Source organism: Hippopotamus amphibius, chromosome X (assembly GCF_030028045.1).
Source record: "Hippopotamus amphibius kiboko isolate mHipAmp2 chromosome X, mHipAmp2.hap2, whole genome shotgun sequence".
Lineage (NCBI taxonomy): Eukaryota > Metazoa > Chordata > Mammalia > Artiodactyla > Hippopotamidae > Hippopotamus > Hippopotamus amphibius.
The window spans coordinates 46,488,697-46,510,906 of record NC_080203.1 but is presented as its reverse complement, the minus strand read 5'-3'; the positions used below and the strand labels follow the sequence as shown (position 1 = coordinate 46,510,906).

At 40.2% G+C, this 22,210-nt stretch overlaps 1 protein-coding gene and 1 pseudogene across 1 annotated transcript; both read right to left on the bottom strand.

Annotated features, from left to right (window-relative positions):
- The window catches only part of LOC130841426 (nuclear RNA export factor 3-like), a 579,609-nt pseudogene that overhangs the window by 45,923 nt on the left and 511,476 nt on the right, over nucleotides 1-22,210 (bottom strand).
- On the bottom strand, nucleotides 1,452-10,794 carry TMSB15A (thymosin beta 15A). Its single transcript, XM_057717392.1, has 4 exons — nucleotides 10,766-10,794; nucleotides 4,411-4,448; nucleotides 2,879-2,995; nucleotides 1,452-1,900 (listed from the first exon to the last, which is right to left on the bottom strand). Exons 3-4 carry the CDS (start codon nucleotides 2,976-2,978, stop codon nucleotides 1,863-1,865), a joined length of 138 nt encoding a protein of 45 aa, XP_057573375.1. The 5' UTR covers nucleotides 2,979-2,995; nucleotides 4,411-4,448; nucleotides 10,766-10,794; the 3' UTR covers nucleotides 1,452-1,862.

The following is a 22,210-nucleotide window of genomic DNA, read 5'->3' as shown; positions in this document are numbered from 1 at the left end:
CCAACAGCCTACTGTTGACTGGAAGACTTGCTGATAACAGTAGATTAAGACATATATTCTATGTTATATGTATATCTACATATATTTTATGCATTCATGACATATTTCTCCTAATTTTTTAATAAACTTATTTATTTATTTTATTTATTTTTGGCCGCTTTGGATCTTTGTTGCTGTGTGCGGGCTTTCTCTAGTTGTGGCCAGCAGGGGCTACTCTTCCTTGTGGTACACAGGCGTCTCAGTGCGGTGGCTTCTCTGTTGTGGAGCACAGGCTCTAAGGCACACGGGCTTCAGTAATTGCAGCACGTGGGCTCAGTAGTTGTGGTTCGCGGGCTCTAGAGTGCAGGCTCAGTAGTTGTGGCACACGGGCTTAGTTGCTCTGCGGCATGTGGGATCTTCCTGGACCAGGGATTGAACCTGTATCCCCTGCATTGGCAGGCGGATTCTTAACCACTGTGCCACCAGGGAAGTCCCCTAAGTTTTTGCTATTGCTAGGCTACATGGTTTGTGAGTTTTTTTAAATTTTGGCAAATCCCAAAACATTTTTTCCACATATTTATTGAAAAAAAATCTGTGTATAAGTGGACTCACGCAATTCAAACCCATGTTGTTCAAGGGTCAACTGTATAGTGTAAACATAACTTTTATATGCACTGGGAAACCAAAAACTTTGTGTGACCCATTTTATTGCAATATTTGCTTTACTGCAGTGGTCTGGAAACACAATATCCCTGAGGCATGCCTATATATTAATAGACCAGAGTATGGATGGTTATACACCCAAATGCTAATGCTTCTAATTGGTGGGATTATAAATGACTGGTTTTTGTAAGTTGAAAGTGACAAAATATTGCACATGGGCAGGAATTGGGACACTCCCATTTATATGTATTCCTTGTGCTCACCATGAACACCAAAAATGATTGGTTCATAAGAGAGTGGATTCTGTTCAGGACAAGAACCAGATCAGCGGTTCAGTGCTGCAGGTCATCAGCAGGTATTAGATATCTGAGTTTATGCTTAATAGAAGATGTGATGTGCTTAGCAAAGTGGGTGTTATCAAGTGTCTCTAGCCCCCTTCCCTATCCAACCCCAGCCTTGGGGGTCTCCTGTCATTAAATTGAAAAACACTTTCAGAAAACAAGAGAACTCAGTTTAAATCCCAATCCTTATTCACCTTAAAAGATCAATTCAGACCCCATGTTTTCATTTCCTCATCTCCAAGATAAGGATATTAATCCACATTACCTCCTCTCTCATGGGTCTCAAATTCTATGATTCCAACTATGGAAAAAAGCAAGTCAGGGCCCACTGGACCTGGACAGAGAAGAGCCTTTTCCATGTAACTATTCTGCTAAAGTGGCCTTCCTTCAACCATTCTGTTTGGCTGAAGAGTACCCTTTTGTACTTTCAGTCCTTAGAAGACCACCAAGAATGGACTACCACAGGAGTCTCAACATAATGATTATATTTATTATTTTCTCGCTACATTAGAAGTGAAATAAACTGTGAGAAGCTGTAAATGCATGCCACTTCATGAAGATTATGAAACAATGGAGACATCCAGTGTAGAAAGTTTAAAGTTGCTTATCCTTTAGGGATGCAAGAACTACATGCACAAAGATCATCAATGGTGAGATTATTGACAGCATCAGACAGCTGGAATTTATGCACCAATAGAAAGCGTAAAAATGAAAGTAAGGAAACATTGGCTACCCCTGACCTCTCAGCCAGGGATTATGGATGAGAACACGTCAGAAGATGGCTAAAATCTCTACAAGCACATAGGTTTACAAAAAACAAGTCTAAAACCAAGACATTCAGGCAGTGTTGAAATTTGTTCTTGGGAGGAGATCCCCATTTTATGATGTTTGAACACACTCTTTCTCCTGCTGGATAGCTGGGAAAAAGACAAACACAAGCAATCGTTAAAAGGGTATTTTCCTAAGATTAAGTTCAGTTGCTTCCAAGAGAGCTCTTTGCCACTATTTGCCAAATCACTGAAAGCTACCATATCTGCTTTAAATTTAGAATGCCAAGGCACTTACTACAAATCCTCAGTTGGGTGTGTGTGTGTGGGGGGGGGGGTGTGGGTGGGTGGGTGTGTTAACCACCTGAACATTAGAATCTACCTCAACTGTGTCTTTTTCTTCCATTTCAGAGTTAGATTTATGTTGTTGCCATTTTTTCCATAGAATATTCAGAGATTGAGGAGCAAGTGAAATATTTTCCTCAGATTTATCTATCACTATATAATTAGGAAGATACACCTCTTTGGAAAATTTTGACTAACTTAGAAACTCTCAAATAACAGCAATATGACAAAAAGTGCCCCTCAGTTTTGTGAATATGCTTGGAGTTTCTCCATCAGGCTGTAAATCCCAAAGGCAAAACAGATCCCTTGAGCCTGGGAGGCCCAAGTGCACCCAAGATCTAAACTTGTTCTCTGCCTTATCTTGTTGTCAGGTACAGAAAGCCAAAACTGCAGAGTTTGTATAGTTCTTTAGGAATGAGATGATGGACCTAAATTGTTAGATGCAGAAAATTCCAAATAACCATAAAATTGACAAAATTAAGATTTTTCTAGTGCTAAGTACAATATTCCAAAATTGGTTGTAATGTGATTTTTAGTGATTTTTCCAACAGGAAATTGGTTCTGTATTCCCCCATTATTTCTTGGGTTTATCATGTAAGAACCATTTGTATAACCCAAGTAATAAGACAACTATTTGATATTTTTAACTGTTGTATTAAATTCAGTGGTTACATAATCATTGCTTACTTTGTGGCAACATTTACTAGAAGAATTTATTTACTGAACTTATGAATATTCTGCATTGCTTTTCTTCACTAGAAACCCCCCTGCCCCATGACTTACTTTCCTTTGAGGGGAGAGTATTTTTTTCTTCAGTATTGGTTTTCTTCAGTTTTGAACTGTCAAACTTCTCCACTTCAGACAAGTCTGGCTTATCACTCATCTTGTCTAAATGAAAGACTGGAAAAATTGTTTTAACTTAACTGGCAAAAATATTATCATACTAATGGATCACAACCCAAAATTCTCTCATTTAATATCAATATGTACTTTATCTTCTGATTTTCAACAAGAAAACACATCTTAGGAAAGTCATGTTTTTATCAAACTGCTTTGAATTCCACATCATCACCCCATTTCCGATATGCAGTAAAAGCCACTGAATCAGGATGCACTAGAAACCAAAATGCTCTAAAACCGGAGTCAATATGTCTGACTCTTTTAAAAATCACAGGGAAAGTCAAATGGAGGTGATAGAAGCACAAGAGCAGACAGAGATAGAAGAAAAAATAAAGACTGGGCTTAACCAGCTAATGAATTTGTAACAGGAGATGCCTCCACTTTGTATTCAATTACTTTGGGAGGCATTTTTATTGGGAGTTAGGGAGCAGCACACAATAAAGGATGGCATAAATTGTACTAGTTTCTTTCCATTTCATCTGCTCAAAGGCAGTATATTAAGGAGGTGCAATAAGGGGAGGGGATTTAATTCCGTCACAACTAATTACATGCCTCATAATAGTTCCTTATGGCACTAGTTTGTAAACCCTGTAAGACAGCACAGCTAACTATGATCAGACTCAGGACTTCAGCAGAATGGGATAAACCAAACAGAGTTGATTTTCATTTCATCAGATTTTCTCCTCAAGGGGAGAGGGGAGGAGATGAGGCTAGGAGATGAGGTGCCCTGTGATCATTCCGGGTTTGTCCAGAAGAGACCATAGGAGACCCCTGAGCCTGGAAAGCAGAGCTCTCCTGCGCGTGCCTGGCCCCACCCTGGTGGGGTAAGACACGTCTAGTGCCCAGACCAGAATAGAGAGGCCTCCAAGCAGCCAGACGTCCCAAATATGCCTCCCTTCCGTGGGGTCACCCTAAGACCCTCCTTTGACGAGCGATCGGCTGCCAATCTCCAGAGGTGGGGAAAAAAGGACTTCAAATAAATAAGGCTCTGCGCATAAGCCACTTTGTTAGCAGCAATTTGCTTACATTTTAAAATAACTATCATCATTGTTGGGAGCCCAGCCCAACCTAACAGCCACGGGAGAGGAGAGATAGAAGGGCCAGCCCCAGAGGGCCCATTCCGAGTCCCAAACTCCTTGTACCCTCAGCCTCGGACTTGCAGCCACAGCGGACTGGCCGCTCTGGGGGCCCCCTTCTCGGACCTTCCAAGAACAGACCGGGGGAGGATTCCACATCATGCGCAGAAGGCAGCGCTGCGAAGACAAAGGCGCGGACTCGCCAGGAGGCGCAGATACAAATCGCCCGTCCCAACTCTCGCCCCTCCAATTCCAGCAGGCCTGATACGCCAGTCCCGCAGCCGCCACGCCCTCCTGTCCCCTTAGTCCTCTGGCTGTGGCAGGGCCGCACGTCCTCACCCGAAGGCTTGAAGACCAGGGAAAGGCAGACCGCTGAACTGAGACCGCTTCTCACACAGGAAGACTAGGTTAGGCTTCCCATGTGGAACCCCTCGGCTATAAGCTGCGTGACAGGCTCCGCCCCAGACCTCGCCCCAGTCCTCTATGATTGGCCAAGAGATCCTAGACCCGCCTCCTCCCCCTCCCACCTCTTTAGCCTTGCTGGCCTGACTCCACTGCCTCCCGTCTACTCAGGACCTCACTCCTGCAACCTGGTGTTAATAACTCACACCAGATCTGCCTCCCCAGACTGCATTCAAGTCCACTCTGATTCCCCCAGGAATCTGTGGCTGACCTACCTACCCCGCTTTTCCCACTGCTTTCGTTCTGAGGGTCCACTTACCTTCCTCCTAAGTATACTCACTCCTCCACGATAATGGGGGCCTCTACAATAAGCAGACACGTGTTACCCAGTTATATTTGAACGTCTAAAACTCCGAGATACAAGTTGAAGGAGCCATAATCAGGTACTCCTGCCTTTTTACAGCCATAGAAGCCTAAGTACACTGTGACAACCATACAGTGATTTGGAAGTGATGCTCAGTTTTGTCTGTTCTAATCCTCTGCCAGGTAATGGAGGAGGTGTGTTCATGGAGAGGGTGGGCGGTTCAGGGTCATTCACCACCACAGCTGGGCATTTCCGTGACAGTGGTGCACACTTATATAAAAGTCATATTTTCTAATTTTTCAGCCACTGAACATGGTAGAAGTCAGTTTTGGGTAATCAGAGAATCAACTGAGGCTATTCATCTTTTTAAAAAAGTTTTATTGCCGTATAGGTGCTTTACAATATTGTATTAGTTTCTACCATACAGAAAAGTGAATCAGCTATACATATAGCGATACCTATACATATATCCCCTCTTTTTGGATTTCCTTCCCGTTTAGGTCACCACAGAGCACTGAGTAGAGTTCCCTGCGCTATACAGTAGATTCTCATTAGTTATCTATTCTATACGTAGTATCAATAGCGTTTATATGTCAACCCCAATCTCCCAATTCATCCCACCTCCCCATCTCCCCCTTGATACCCATATGTTTGTTCTCTATGTCTGTGTCTATTTCTGCTTTATAAATAAGATTGCCTATGCCAATTTTTTCAGATTACACATATGTAACATACAATATTTGTTTCTCTTTCTGACTTCACTCTGTATGACAGTTTCTCGTTCCATCCACATCTCTACAAATGACCCAATTTTGTTCCTTTTTATGGCTGAGTAATATTCCATTGTATGTATGTACCACTTCTTTATTCATTCCTCTGTTGATGGACATTTAGGTTGCTTCCATGTCCTGTCTATTGTAAACAGTGCTGCAATGAACATTGGGGTGCATGTGTCTTTTTGAATTATGATTTTCTCAGGGTATATGCCCAGTAGTGGGATTGCTGGGTCACATGGTAGTTCTATTTTTAGTTTTGCAAGGAACCCCAATACTGTTCTCCATAGTGGCTGTATCAATTAACATTGTCACCAAGAGTGCAAGAGGGTTCCCTTTTCTCCACACCCTCTCCAGCATTTATTGTTTCTAGATTTTTTGATGATGGCCATTCTGACTGCTGTGAGGTGATATCTTATTGTAGTTATGATTTGCATTTCTCTAATAATAAGTGATGTCGAGCATCTTCATTTGCCTCTTGGCAATCTGTATGTCTTCTTTGGAGAAATGCCTATTTAGGTCTTCTGCCCATCTTTGGAGGGTTCTTTGTATTTTAGATATTGACCTGCATGAGATGTTTGTATATTTTAGAGATTAATCCCTTGTCAGTTGGTTCATTTGCAAATATTCTCTTCCATTCTGCAGGTTGTCTCTTCATCTTATTTATGGTTTCCTTTGCTGTGCAAAAGCTTTTACATTTCATTAGGTCCAATCTGTTTTTGTTTTTATTCTCAATACTATAGGAGGTGGGTTAAACAAGATCTTGCTGCCATTAATCAACCGGTTTGCAAGGCAGAAATAGAGACACAGATGTAGAGAACAAACATATGGACACCAAGTGGGGAAAGCAGGGAGGGTTGGGGGGGAATGAATTGTGAGATTGGGATACCAAATTGTTCACTCTAAATATATGCTGTTTATTGTCTGTTAACTGTATCTCAATAAAAGTTCTTTAAAAAAAAAGATCTTGCTGCCATTTATGTCAAAGAGTGTTCTGCCTATGTTTTCCTCTAAGAGTTTTATAGTATCTGGCCCTACATTTAGGACTTTAATCCATTTTGTGTTCATTTTTGTGTATGGGTTAGGAAGTGTTCTAATCTCATTCTTTTACATGTACCTGTCCAGTTTTGCTAGAACCACTTATTGAAGAGCCTGTATTTGCTCCATTATATATTCTGGCCTCCTTTGTCATAGATTAGGTGACCATGGGTGTGTGGGTTTATCTCTGCGCTTTCTATCCTGTTCCATTGATCTGTATTTCTGTTTTTGTGCCAGTACCATACTGTTTTAATTACTGTAGCTTTGTAGTTTAGTCTGAAGTCAGGGAGTTTGATTCCTCCAGCTCCATTTTTTTCCCTCCAGGTTGCTTTTGCTATTCATGGTCTTTTGTGTTTCCATACAAATTGTAAATTTTTTGTTGTAGTTCTGTGAAAAATGCTGATGGTAATTTGATAGGGATTGCATTGAATCTGTAGATTGTTTTGGGTAGTATAGTCATTTTCAGAATATTGATTCTTCCAATCCAAAAACATGGTATATCTCTCCATCCGTTTGTGTCATCTTTAATTTCTTTCATCAGTATCTTGTAGTTTTCTGTGTACAGGTCTTTTGCCTCCTTAGGCAGGTTTATTCCTAGGTATTTTATTCTTTTTGTTGCAGTGGTAAATGAAATTGTTTCCTTAATTTCTCTTTCTGATCTATCATTGTTACTGTATAGGAATGCAAGAAATTTCTGCATATTAATTTTGTATCTTGTGACTTTATTAGCAAATTTATTGATTAACTCTAGTAGTTTTCTGGTGGCATCTTTAGGATTTTCTATGTATAGTATCATGTCATCTGCAGACAGTGACAGTTTTCCTTCTTCTTTTCCAATTTATATTTCTTTTTCTTCTCTGATTGCCATGGCTAGGACTTCCAGAACTATGAGGGCAAGTCAAAATTATCCATGCTCTGGCTATACAATTTATTTTAATTAAATTTTAGAAAAGACAAATACATCATTTTTGACATAATCTCCTTGTTTTCAATACACTTTGTCCATCTGTCAACAAGTTTTCATATTTCCTCACTAAAAAATGGTTTCGGCTGAGCTGCAAGCCATGAATGCACCACTGTCTTCACTTCTTCATCAGAAGTGAAACTTTGTCCTCATAGGACTCCTTTCAGGGGACCAAAAAGGTGAAAGTCCAATGCAGCAAGATCAGGACTAGAGGGAGGATACTTTAACACTTCAAAATGAAATTTTGGCAGAGCATCAACAGTGTGGGCAGAAGCGTGTGGATGTGCTTTGTCATGCATGATCACAATGCCCTTGGATAGCAGTCCTCTACATTTAACACGAAGTTTAGGCTGCAGCTCTTCAATAAGCATCTCACTGTAAAAAGTAATGTTGATTGCTGAACACATTTCCTGATAATGTTCCAATACTGGCCCTTGATATTCCCAGAAAACTGTAAGCATCAATTTTCCAGTTGATGATTGACATTTTTTTCAAGTTGTTTATTGGAAAATAATTGCTTTACACTCTTGTACCATCTTTAGAGGTACACCAAAGTGAACCAGATGTATTTATACATATATCCCCTTATCCCCTCCCTCCCACAATTCCCTCCCACCCTTCCTGTCCTGGCCCTCTAAGGCATCACCCATCATCGAGTTGATCAACATTTGTTATAAAGCAACTTCCCGCTAGCTAACTATTTTACAGTTGGAAGTGTATATATGTCTATGCTACCCTCTCACTTCATCCCAGCTTCCCCTTCACCGCCTGGCCTCCCCAACCCTGTGTCCTCCAGTGCATTCCCTGCATCTGCATCCTTATTCTTGCCCTGTCACTGGGTTCATCAGTACCTTTTTTTTTTTTTTTTTAGATTCCACATATATGAGTTAGCATACAATATTTGTTTTTCTCTTTCTGGCTCACTTCACTCTGTATGACAGACTCTAGGCCTATCCACCTCATTACATATATCACCTTTTCATTCCTTTTTATGGCTGAGTAATATTCCATTGTATATATACGCCACATCTTCTTTATCCATTCATCTCTTGATGAGCATTTAGGTTGTTTCCATGTCCTGGCTAATGTAAATAGTGCTGCAATGAACATTATGGTACATGTTTCTTTTTGGATTATGGTTTTCTCTGGGTATATGCCCAGCAGTGGGATTGCTGGATCATAGGATAGTTCTATTTTTAGTTTTTTAAGAAACCTCCAAAGTGTTTTCCATAGTGGCTGTACCAACTTACATTCCCACCAACAGTGCAGGAGAGTTCCCTTTTCTCCACACCCTCTCCAACATTTATTGTTTCTAGATTTTTTGATGATGACCATTCTGACCGCTATAAGGTGATCTCTCATTGTGGCTTTCACTTGCATTTCTCTAGTGATTAGTGATGCTGAGCATCTTTTCATGTGTTTGTTGGTCATCTGTATGTCTTTTATTTTTAAGAACTTTTATTGAGATACAGTTAACAGACAATAAACAGCATACATTTAGAGTGTACAACTTGGTATCCCAATCTCACAATTCATTCCCCCCCCAACCCTCCCCGCTTACCCTACTTGATGTCCACATGTTTGTTCTCTACATCTCTGTCTCTATTTCTGCCTTGCAAACCAGTAGATTTGTACCATTTTTCTATAGTCCACATATGTGTGTTAATATACGATATTTGTTTTTCTCTTTCTGACTCATTTCACTCTGTATGACAGTCTCTAGGTCCATCCATGTCTTTATAATTGTCCCAGTTTGTCTACTAACTTTGGCTTTTGCTTGCTCTTCTTTCTCTAGTTTCTTTAGGTGTAAGGTTAGATTGTTTAGTTGGGATTTTCCTTGTTTCTTGAGGTAGGATTGTATTGCTATAAACTTCCCTCTTAGAATTGCCTTTGCTGCATCCCATAGGTTTTGGATCTTTGTGTTTTCATTGTCATTTGTCTCTAGGTATTTTTTGATTTCCTCTTTGATTTCTTCAGTGATTTCTTGGTTATTTAGTAGCATATTGTTTAGCCTCTATGTGTTTGTGTTTTTAACAGTTTTTTTCCAGTAATTGATTTCTAAGCTCATAGCGTTGTGGTCGGAAAAGATGCTTAATATGATTTTAAGTTTCTTGAATTTACCAATGCTTGATTTATGAGCAGGAATGTTCCATGTGCACTTGAAAAGTACGTGTAATCTGCTGTTTTTGGATGTGATGTCCTACAGATATCTATTAAATCAAGCTGATTTATTGTGCCATTTAAAGCTTGTGTTTCCTTATTAATTTTCTGTCTGGATGATCTGTCCATTGGTGTAAATGGGGTGTTAAAGTCCCCAACTATGATTGTGTTACTGTTGATTTCCTCTTTCATAGTTGTTAGCATTTGCCTTAAGTATTGAGGTGCTCCTATATTGGGTGCATATATATTTATAATTGTTATTTCTTCTTCTTGGATTGACCCCTCCATCTTTATGGAATGTCCTTTCTTGTCTCTTGTAACATTTTTTATTTTAAAGTCTATTTTATCTGATACAAGTGTTGCTACTCCAGCTTTCTTTTGATTTCCATTTGCATGGAATATCTTTTTCCATCCCCTCACTTTCAGTCTGTATGTTTCCCTATGTCTGAAGTGGATCTCTTGTAGACAGCATATATATGGGTCTTGTTTTTGTATCCATTCAGCCAGCCTGTGTCTTTTGGTTGGTGCATTTAGTCCATTTACATTCAAGGTAATTATCGAGATGTATGTTCCTATTTCCATTTTCTTAATTGTTTTGTTTTTGTTTCTGTAGATCCGTTTCTTCTCTTATGTTTCCCACTTAGAGAAGTTCCTTTAGCATTTGTCGTAGGGCTGGTTTGGTGGTGCTGAATTCTCTTAGCTGTTGCTTGTGTGTGAAGCTTTTGATTTCTCCATCGAATCTGAATGAGATCCTTGCTGGGTAGAGTGTTCTTGGTTGTAGGTTCTTCCCTTTCATCACTTGAAATATATCCTGCCATTCCCTTCTGGCTGGCAGAGATTCTGCTGAGAAATCATCTGTTATCCTTATGGGAGTTCCGTTGTATGTTATTTGTCGTTTTTCCCTTGTTGCTTTTAATAAATGTTCTCTGTCTTTAATTTTTGTCAATTTGACTACTATATGTCTTGGAGTGTTTCTCCTTGGGTTTATCCTACCTGGGACTCTCTGCACTTCCTGGACTTGGGTAGTTGTTTCCTTTCCCATGTTAGGGAACTTTTCAACTATAATCTCTTCCAATATTTTCTCTCGTCCTTTCTCTCTCTCATCTTCTTCTGGGACTCCTATAATGCGAATGTTTGTGTGTTTAACACAGTCCCAGAGGTCTCTTTGGCCGTCTTCAGTTCTTTTCATTCTTTTTTCTTTATTCTTTTCTGCATCAGTGATTATCACCATTCTGTCTTCCGGGTCACTTATTCACCCTTCTGCCTCAATCTGCTATTGGCTCCTTCTAGTGTATTTTTCATTTCAGTTATTGTGTTGCATATCTCTGCTTGGTTGCTCTTTAATTCTTCTAGGTCTTTGGTAAACTTTTTGATCTCTGCATCCAATCTTTTTTCAAAGTCCTGGATCATCTTCACCATCATTATTCTGAATTCCTTTTGTGTAAGGGTGCCTATCTCCTCTTCATTTAATTGTATTTCTTGGGTTTTATCCTGTCCCTTCATCTGGTACAAAGTCCTCTGCTTTTTCATTTTCGCTATCTTTCTGTGGCTGTGGTTTTCAGTTCCACAAGACAAAATAGTGCTGATACTGCTTGATACTGCTGTCTGCCCTCTTGTGGAGGAAGCTATCTAGGAGGCTCATGGGTGCTTCCTGATGGGAGGGACTGATGGTGGGTAGGGCTGGGTGGATGGTGCTCAGTAAGACTTTAATCCAATTTGGTGGGCAGAGTTCAGTAAAACTTTAATCTACTTGTCTGCCAATGGCTGGGGCTGTGTTCCCACCCTGGTGGTCATTTGGCCTGAGGTCACCTAGCACTGGAGCCCACAGGCTCTTTGTTGGGGCTAATGAGGGACTCTGGGAGGGCTCAGGCCAATGAGCACTTCCCAGAACCCCTGCTGCCAGTGTCCGTGTCTCATCGGTGAGCCACAGCTGCCCCCCACCTCTGCAGGCAACCCTCCAGCACCAGCAGATAGGTCTGGTTCAGTCTCCTATGGGGTCACTGCTCCATCCCTCTGCATCCTGGTGAGCACACTTTTTTGTGTGCCCTCCAAGAGTGGAGTCTCTTTTTCCCCCAGTCCTGTGGAGGTCCTGCAATCAAATTCCGCTGGCTTTTAAAGTCTGATTCTCTGGGGATTCCTCCTCCCATTGCTGGTCTCCCAGTTTGGGAAGCCTAACATGGGGCTCAGAACACTCACTTTAGTGGGTGCACTTCTGCAGTATAACTGTTCTCCAGTTTGTGAGACAGCCACCCAGCATTTATGGGATTTGTTTTTATTTTTCTCATTTTATTTATTTATTTCTTTGTTTTTTGAGGTACACCAAGTTCAATCATCTGTATTTATACACATATCCCCATATTCCCTCCCTCCCGCGACTTCCCCCCCCCCCACCCTCCCCATCCCAGTCCTCTAAGGCATCATCAATCCTCGAGTTGAACTCCCTTTGTTATACAGCAAATTCCCACTGGCTATCTATTTTACAGCTGGTAGTATATATATGTCTAAGCTACTCTCTCACTTCTTCTCAGCTTCCCCTTCACACCCCACCCCCCCAAACCACGAGTTCTCCAGTCCATTCTCTGTATCTGTGTCCTTGTTCTTGTCTTGTCACTGAGTTCATCAGTACCATTGTTAGACTCCGTATATATGAGTTAGCATAAAATATTTGTCTTTCTCTTTCTGACTTACTTCACTCTGGATGACAGACTCTAGGTCTATCCACCTCATTACATATAGCTCCATTTCATTCCTTTTTATAGCTGAGTAATATTCCATTGTATATATATGCCACATCTTCTTTATCCACTCATTTGTTGATGGGCATTTCGGTTGCTTCCATGTCCTGGCTATTGTAAATAGTGCTGCAATAAACATTATGGTACATGTTTCTTTTGGGATTGTGGTTTTCTCTGGGTATATGCCCAGTAGTGGGATTGCTGGATCATATGGTAGTTCTATTTGTAGTTTTTTAAGGAACCTCCAAACTGTTTTCCACAGTGGCTGTACCAACTTACATTCCCACCAACAGTGCAGGAGAGTTCCCTTTTCTCCACACCCTCTCCAACATTTGTTGTTTCCAGATTTTGTGATGATGGCCATTCTGATTGGTGTGAGGTGATACCTCATTGTGGCTTTGACTTGCATTTCTCTGATGATGAGTGATGTTGAGCATCTTTTGATGTGTTTGTTGGCCATCTGTATGTCTTCTTTGGGGAAGTGTCTATTTAGGTCTTCCACCCATTTGTGGATTAAAGACCTAAATGTAAGGCCAGACACTATAAAACTCCTAGAGGAAAACATAGGCAGAACACTCTATGACATACATCAAAGCAAGATCCTTTTTGACCTGCCTCCTGGAAGAATGGAAATAAAATCAAGAAGAAACAAATGGGACCTCATGAAACTTAAAAGCTTTTGTGCAGCGATAGAAAGCATAAACAAGACAAGAAGGCAACACTCAGAATGGGAAAAAATAGTTGACAATGAAACAACGGACAAAGGATTAACCTCCAAAATATACAAGCAGCTCATGCAGATTAATACCAAAAAAGCAAATAACCCAATCCACAATGGGACTTGATTTTAACACGATTGCACCCCACCTACTGTCTCATTGTAGCTTTTCCTTTGTCTCTGTATGTGGAGTGTCTTTTTTGGTGAGTTCCAGTGTCTTTCTGTCAGTGATTGTTCAGCAGTTAGTTGTAATTCTTGTGCTCTTGCAAGAGAGAGTGAACGCACATCCTCCTACTCTGCCATCTTGATCCTATCTCCTCCTGTATGTCTTCTTTGGAGAAATGTCTATTTAGGTCGTCTGCCCATTGCTTCGTTGACAAGTATTTTCTCCCATTCTGAGGGCTGCCTTCTTGTCTTGTTTATGATTTCTTTTGCTGTGCAAAAGCTTTTAAGTTTCATGAGATCCCATTTGTTTATTCTTGATTTTATTTCCAAGATTCTAGGAGGTGGGTCAAAAAGGATCTTGCTTTGATGGATGTCATAGAGTGTTTGTTTTTCTCTAGGAGTTTTATAGTGTCTGGACTTACATTTAGGTCTTTAATCCATGTTGAGTTTATTTTTGTGTATGGTGTTAGGAAGTGTTCTAATTTCATTCTTTTATATGTAGCTGTCCAATTTTCCCAGCACCACTTATTGAAGAGGCTTCCTTTTTTCCATTGTATACTCTTGCCTGCTTTGTCAAAGATAAGGTGCCCATATGTGCTTGGGTTTATCTGTGGACTCCCTATTGTGTTCCGTCAATCTATATGTCTGTTTTTGTGCCAGTACCATACTGTCTTGATCACTGTAGGCTTGTAGTATAGTTTGAAGTCAGGAAGCCTGATTCCTCCAGCTCCATCTTTCCTTCTCAAGATTGCTTCGGCTATTTGGGGTCTTTTGCATTTCCATACAAATCATACAATTTCTTGTTCTAGTTCTGTGAAAAATGCCATTGGTAATTTGATAGGTATTGCGTTGAGTCTGTAAATAGCTTTGGGTAGTATAGTGATTTTCACAATGTTGATTTTTCCTATCCAAGAACATGGTATGTTTCTCCCTCTCTTTGTATCATCTTTGATTTCTTTCATCAGTGTCTTATATTTTTCTGTATACAAGTCTTTGACCTCCTTAGGCAGGTTTATTCTTAGGTATTTTATTCTTTTTGTTTCAATGGTAAATGGGAGAGTTTCCTTAATTTCTCTTTCTGCTTTTTTGTTGTTAGTGTGTAGTAATGCAAGAGATTTCTGCACATTAATTTTGTATCCTGCTACTTTACTAAATTTATTGATTATTGCTAGCAATTTTCTGGTAGAGTCTTTAGGGTTTTCTATGTATAATATCATGTAACCTGCAGAGAGTGACAATTTTACTTATGCTTTTCCAATTTGGATTCCTTTTATTTCATTTTCTTCTCTGATTGCTGTGGCTGAAACTTCCAAAACTATGTTGAGTAATAATGGTGAGAGTGGGCAATCTTGTCTTGTTCCTGTCCTTAGAGGGAATGCTTTCGGTTTTTCACCATTTAGACTGATGTTGGCTTTTGGTTTCTCATATATGGCTTTTATTATGTTGAGGTAATTTCCTTCTATGCCCATTTTATGATTTACTTTTGAACTTTTTCTTTGTTGGCCATTGAGGTTGTGTCCATTCCATACTCTGCCGTTTACTCTCAGTCTCATAGTGATGAATCCCTGTCTCGTCACCAGTAATGATTCTTTTCAAGAAACTTTCACCTTTCTTAGAGTATCAGTCCAAATTTTGTTTGCAGATATCCAAAGGCTTCTGTTTATGCTCTTCCATGAGTTGTTTCCATCCCCATCTCACACAAACTTTTTGAAACCTATGTCTGTTATGCATTACTTCATTTTGAGGTGTTAAAGCATTCTCCCTATAGTCCTGATCTTGCTACATCGGACTTTCACCTCTTTGGTCCCCTGAAAGCAGCCCTACAAGGACAGAGAGTCACTTCTGATGAAGAAGTGAAGACAGCGGTGTGTTCTTCACTAACAGCTCAAACTAAATCATTTTTTAGTGAGAGAATATGAAAGCTTGTTGACAGATGAACAAAGTGTATTGAAAAGCAAGGAGATAATGTCAAAAAATGATGCATTAGTCTTTTCTAAAAGTTAATTAAAATAAATACTACAGCCAGGGCATGGGTAAACTTTATCTCAACCTCGTGGGTTAAATAGTAGTGGTGAGTGTCGACATCCTTGTCTTGTTCCTGATTTTAGAGAAAATACTTTCAGTTTTTCACCATTGAGAATAATGTTTGCTGTGGGTTTGTCATATATGTCCTTCATTATGTTTAGGTAGTTTCCCTTTATGCCCACTTTCTGGAGAGTTTTTAATCATAAATGGGTGTTAAATTTTGTCAAAAGCTTTTTCTGCATCTGTTGAGATGATCATATGGTTTTTATTTTTCACTTTATTAATATAGTGTATCACATTGATTGATTTGCATGTATTGAAGAATCCTTGCATTCCTGGTATGAATCCCACTTGATCATGGTGTATGATCCTTTTAATATGCTGTTGGATTTGGTTTACTAGTATTCGGTTGAGAATTTTTGTGTCTATGTTCATCAGTGATATTGGCCTTTAATTTTCTTTTGTGTGTGTGTGATATCTTTGTCTGGTTTTGGTATTGCGGTGATGGTGGCCTTGTAGAATAAGTTTGGGAGGCTTCCTTCCTCTGCAATTTTTTGGAAGAGTTTCAGAAGGGTAGGTGTTAACTCTTCTCTAAATGTTTGATAGAATTTGCCTGTGAAGCCATCTGGTGCTGGATTTTTGTTTGTTGGAAGATTTTTAATCACAGTTTCAATTTCAGTGCTTGTGATTGGTCTGTTCATATTTTCTATTTCTTCCTGGTTCAGTCTTGGGAGATTGTACCTTTCTAAGAGTTAGTCTATTTCTTCCTGGTTTTCCATTTTATTGGCATAGAGTTGATTGCAGTAGTCTATCATTATCCTTTGTATTTCTGCAGTGTCAGTTGTAACCTCTCCTTTTTCATCGCTGATTTTATTGCTTTGAGTCCTCTCCCTTTTTTCTTGATGAGTCTGGCTAAAGGTTTATCAATTTTGTTTATCTTCTCAAAGAATCAGCTTTTAGTTTTATTGATCTTTGCTATTGTTTTTTTTTTCCTTTTCTATTTCATTTATTTCTGCTCTTATCTTTACGATTTCTTTCCTTCTACTAACTTTGGGTTTTGTTTGTTCTTCTTTTTGTAGTTGCTTTAGATGTAAGGTTAGGTTGTTTATTTGATATTCTTCTTGTTTCTTGAAGTAGATTGCATTGCTATAAACTTCCCTCTTAGAAGTGCTTTTGCTGCATCGCACAGGTTTTGGACGGTTGTGTTTTCATTGTCATTTTTTCTATATTTTTTTTTTTTTAGTTTCCTCTTTGATTTCTTCCATGATCTCTTGGTCATTTAGTAGCATATTGGTTTACCCCCATGTGTTTGTGTTTTTTCACAGTTTTTTTCCCTGTAATTGATTTCTAATCTCATAGCATTGTGGTTGGAAAAGATGCTTGATATGATTTCAATTTTCTTAAACTTACCATTGCTTGATTTGTGACCCAAGATGTGGTCTATCCTGGAGAATGTTCTGTGTGCACTTGAGAAGAAAGTGTATTCTGTAGTTTTTGGATGGAATATCCTATAAATATCAATTAAGTCCATCTGGTGTAATGTGTCATTTAAATCTTGTGTTTCCTTTTTTATTTTCTGTTTGGATGATCTATTCATTGGTGTTAGTGGGGTGTTAAAGTCCCCTCCTATTATTGTACTACTGTTGATTTTCCCTGTTATGGCTGTTAGCATTTGCCTTATGTATTGAGGTGCTCCTATGTTGGGTGTATGGATATTTACAATTGTTATATCTTCTTGGATTTATCCCTTGATCATTATGTAGTATCCTTCCTTGTCTCTTGTAATAGTCTTTATTTTGAAGTCTAATTTGTCTGATATGAGTGTTGTTACTCCAGCTTTCTTCTGACTTCCATTTGCATGGAATATCCTTTTCCATCCCCTCACTTTCAGTCTGATGTGCCCCTAGGTCTGAACTGGGTCTCTTGTAGACAACATATACATGGGTCTTGTTTTTGTATCCATTCAGCCAGTCTGTGTCTTTTGGTTGGAGCATTTAATCCATTTAAATTTAAGGCAACTATTTATGTGGATGTTCCTATTTCCATTTTCTTAATTGTTTCAGGTTTGTTTTTGTAGGTCTTTTTCTTCTCTTGTGCTTCCTGCCTAGAGAATTTCTTTTAGCATTTGCTGCAAAGCTGGTCTGGTGGTGCTAAATTCTGTTACCTTTTGCTTGCCTGTAAAGCTTTTGATTTCTCTGTCAAATCTGAATGAGAGCCTTACTGGGTAGAGTAATCTTGGTTATAGATTTTTCCTTTTCATCACTTTAAATATATCCTCCCACTCCCTCTGGCCTGCAGAGTTTCTGCTGAAAGATCAGCTGATAACCTTATGGGGATTCCCTTGTATGCTATCTGTTGCTTTTCCCTTGCTGTTTTCAATATTTTTTCTTTGTATTTAATTTTTGTTAGTTTGATAATATGTGTCTCAGTGTGTTTCTCCTTAGGTTTATTCTGTACAGGAGTCCCTGTGATTCCTGGACTTCATTGACTGCTTCCTTTCCCATGTTAGGGAATTTCCTACTATAATCTCTTCAAATATTTTCTCAGGCCCTTTCCCTTTCTTTTCTTCTTCTGGGACCCCTATAATTCGAATGTTGGTGTGTTTAATATTGTCCCAGAGGTCTCTGAAACTGTCCTCAATTCTTTTCATTCTTTTTCCTTTATTCTGCTCTGTGGCAGTTATTTCCACCATTCTATCTTCCAGCTCATTTATCCATTCTTCTGCCTCATTTATTCTGTTATTGATTCCCTCTAGTGTACTTTTAACTTCAGTTATTGTGTTGTTCATCACTGTTTGTCTTTTAGTTCTTCTAGATCCTTGTTAAATGTTTTTTGTATTTTCTCTATTCTATTTCTGAGGTTTTGGATATCTTTACTGTCATTATTCTGAATTCTTTTTCAGGTAAATTGCCTGTTTCCTCTTCATTTATTTGGTCTCGTGGGTTTTCTTCTTGCTCCTTCATCTGCAACATATTTTTCTGTCTTCTCATTTTGTCTTACTTATTGTGTTTGACGTCTCCTTTCTGCAGGCTGCAGTGTCATAGTTCCTCTTGCTTCTGGTGTCTGCCCCCTGTGGTAAGGTTGGCCCATTGGCTTGTGTAGGCTTCCTGGTGGGAGGGACTGGTGTCTCTATCCTGGTGGGTGAAGCTGGATCTTGTCCCTCTGATGGGCAGGGCCTTGTCAGTTGGTGTGTTTTGGGGTGTCTGTGTGCTTAGTATGACTTTAGGCAGCCTGTCTGCTGATGCATTGGTTTGGGTTTCGATCTTGCTTGTTGTTTGGTGTAGGGTATTCAGCACTGGAGCCTGCAGGCAGTTGGGTGGAGCCAGGTCTTGGAGTTGAGCTGGAGACTTCTGTGAGAGCTCTTGACATTTAATATTCCCTGGGGTCAGGAATTTTCTCATGTTCCAATGTCCAGGACTTGGCGCTCCCACCCCAGAGGTTGAGGCCCAACCCCTGGGCCAGGAACCAAGACCCCACAAGCCACATGGCTCAGGAAAAAGAAAAGGGGAAAAAAAGAAAAGAAAAAAGAAAAAAAGAAATGACAGGAGGAAAACAAACAAAAACAAACAGACCAACAAAACCCAAGACAAATAGCAAAGACAAAAACAAGTGAACAGCAACAACAACAATTAAAAACAAACAAATAAACAGACAAACAAAACCCCAGATAACTGGTAAAAGCAAAACCAAACAAGCAAAAAGAAAACACACACACACACATAAAGAAAACAAAAATAAAAACAGAGAAAAAAACAAAAGAACAACCAGACATACTAAAGAACCCAAACGAAATCAATTAGAAAGTAAGAAAAACAGAAAATTAAAAATAAAACAAAAGCAGAATGCAAACTGAAGGAAAAAGCAAACAAAACAAACACAAAAAGATGATTTTAAAAAGATTTATTAAGATAAGAAAAATAGAACAAAGGAAAAAAGATAAAAACAAAATAGAACAAAAGAAAGCAAAAAGAAAAAAAGGAAAAAACACAGAACAACAAGAAAGTAACATAGAAATAGAAATATAAAAAATTTGAAAAATGTATAAAATTTTTTAAAAAACTAAATAAAAATCAAAATTAAAACAAATAAAAACAACAGAATAAAATAAAATTTTAAAGAAATAGTAATAACTATATTTTGCTGGGGTCTTAGCTGTCAGTGTCCTTGCCCCCACTTTGAGTCACAGCCAAACTCCACCTCCCCAGGTGGCCCTCCAAAACCTCTAGGTAGGTCTCTGGTCCCTCTGTGGGCACTGTGGGGGCAGCTCAGACTCTAACCTGGCCCACCTCCTATGTGTACTAGTCCCCAAAGTCCATAGCTTCTAGAGCTAGACCAGTTTCCTTTGTGGGAACAGTCATTGTCCATTCAGATATTCCATAGGTGCTGGGTTTACCAAGCTGATCTCATGGATTGTGCATGGTGCATGGAAAGATTTTTGTTCCTCTTCCTTAGTCGCCCCATCCCTGAGGCTTGGCTGTGCTTTTAGCCCTACCACTGCATATGGGCCACCCACAGGACTCTGTTCCCGAGGCTGCCCTGGAGCATTTGGGTCTGCCCTGATGAGGATAGTGTGCAAAGGTGGCATGACTGCCTGGGGTGCGGGGGCCCCAGCAGCGACAGGTGTGTGGGATGGCCAGTGGCCACAGGCGTGAAAGATCCGGCCCTATTTAGAGGCTTTCCTAGCGCCTGAGAGCTGGCATGAAAAAGTCCAGCCTGTTGGGGGCTTTTCCTTGTGCCTGACAGCAGGTGTAAGAAGGTCAGCCCTGATGGGGACTTTTCTATCACCTGGCAGGGCAGCAGGCCGGCACATGGAAAGAGAGGCTGCAATGGCGTCTCCACCCCCTGTGCATTACTCAACAGTGGTGCCTTACTTCTATGGCAGTCTGGGATTCCTCCACAAGCATTCCTGGTTGCGGATTTTCTCCTTCCCATCCCCTCAAGCTGTCTCCTCATAGCCAACAGCAGTCCTCCCCCCTGGGTTTGCTCTCCAATCCCCATGTTCCAACTTTCAGCCCCCGCGTGCACCAGCAGACACATGTCCCAGTCCAGGGCATACAGGGCTGTGGCATGGACCATCTGTGTAACTCTCAGTCTGTCCTGTCTGCCTCAGACTGGCCATTTCACCCTCCTCCAACAGCTTCAGGTGCTCCCCTTCTGTCCCAACTGATTTTTCCATTGGTGAGGAGGCTTCCCTGTCAGTGAAGGGGCTTCCTCAGATGTGGGAACCTCTCCTCTGCTTCAGCTCCCCCCCAGGGGTGACCCCATCCCACTTCCTCTCCTCTTCTTTGTCCCTTCTTTCTTTCATTCTACCTGGTTATGCAGGGATCTTTCTTGTCCTTTCCAGTGTCCGAGGTCTTCTGCTAGTGTTCACCCAGCATTTTGTGAGAATTAGTCCATCTGTAGATGTATTCTTGATGCATTTGTGGAGAGAGATGAACTCCATGTCCTCCTACTCCTCTGCCATCTTGGTAGCTCCCTCTGAGGTTATTCATCTTGATTATTTCCAATCCTGATCACCTTGCTTGACCCACAGTATATGCTTAGATAAATACCTGTCTGTAGATTGAAGTAATACATTCAGGATAGAGCAGAATTTTTGGACAGCAGCACCACCCAGTGTCTGTGTTAGGAGAGAAAAGGGAGAATCCAGTAGTTACTTGAAAGAACTAAATATTGAAGGTAATTTTTTGAAACTCACCTAGAACCTTAGAGCATTAAGGTAAAATGGAGATAGGATTATGTCTTTAGCTTGCGCCCCATATTTTCCATATGGCTCATGTACAGTGGTAGAGATCTACATAGATAAGCAATCACCCTCTCCTCAAGCATTTCTCCTGCTTTCCCCATCTCTCTCTACTTTCTCTTCTGTGCTCTTATAGCACAATGTGCCAACCTGAGAGTTTTATATGTTTGTTGGAGGAACTGTTAATACAGGAAGGCATGCCCCTTCAACCAATAACATTTATTGAGTACCTACAACGTACCAGGCATTAAATATAACAAACACCAGTGTTTCCACCATTCATATTTGGATGCTGTTATATTTAGGTATATTTACTTTGTCTTTTTTTAAAGGAATAAAAACATTACAGAAAAGTTGAGGTTGCCTTGACCTTCACCCTTTTTCCATTCCCCTCCCGCTTCCCCAGGGGTACTCCTATCCTGAATGGGATGTGTAGCTTCTAGTCCATTTTTCTTTCATTACAGATTTATGTCATCTGTTTCCAGCAGCAACATGGAACATTCTGTGGACCAATGCTCCAGGTATAAGACTGAATGTCCACATTTCTTGGGGTTGACAGGAAGCTCCAGACATGCAACCTCCCTACCCCTAGTCCAAACTTCAAAGTCTATCTTGAATCTATCTGCCTCAAATCCATCAGATCTCATCTCATCATAATGTCTATCTCCATTTGTGCCAGTCACCACAACCCCCAAATCCCCATGATACCCCTCAACTCCCACATTCTAACTTCTGTAAGGCTGTGACCACATTCTCTCCGTTGTTCCAATCTCACACCCCTTCCTTTCTCCTAAAATCCAATGCAACCTCAATAATTCCTCCGTACCCTCACCCTCTTCTCTGAATGTGCCCTTCATTGTCTTGCCCTAACAGAAACTGGGCTCTTCCCTAAGGACTCTGTGTCCTCCGAAGCCCACTCAAGAGAAGTAGATGATTTTTCTCTCCCAACACCATTGTACCACAGAGCCTGAAGCTGTGGTAAATGTCTTCTGTGTTTCTCATTGTTGCCTTTAAAGCATCTCTTTCCCACATCCCTGAAAACCTCCAGCTTT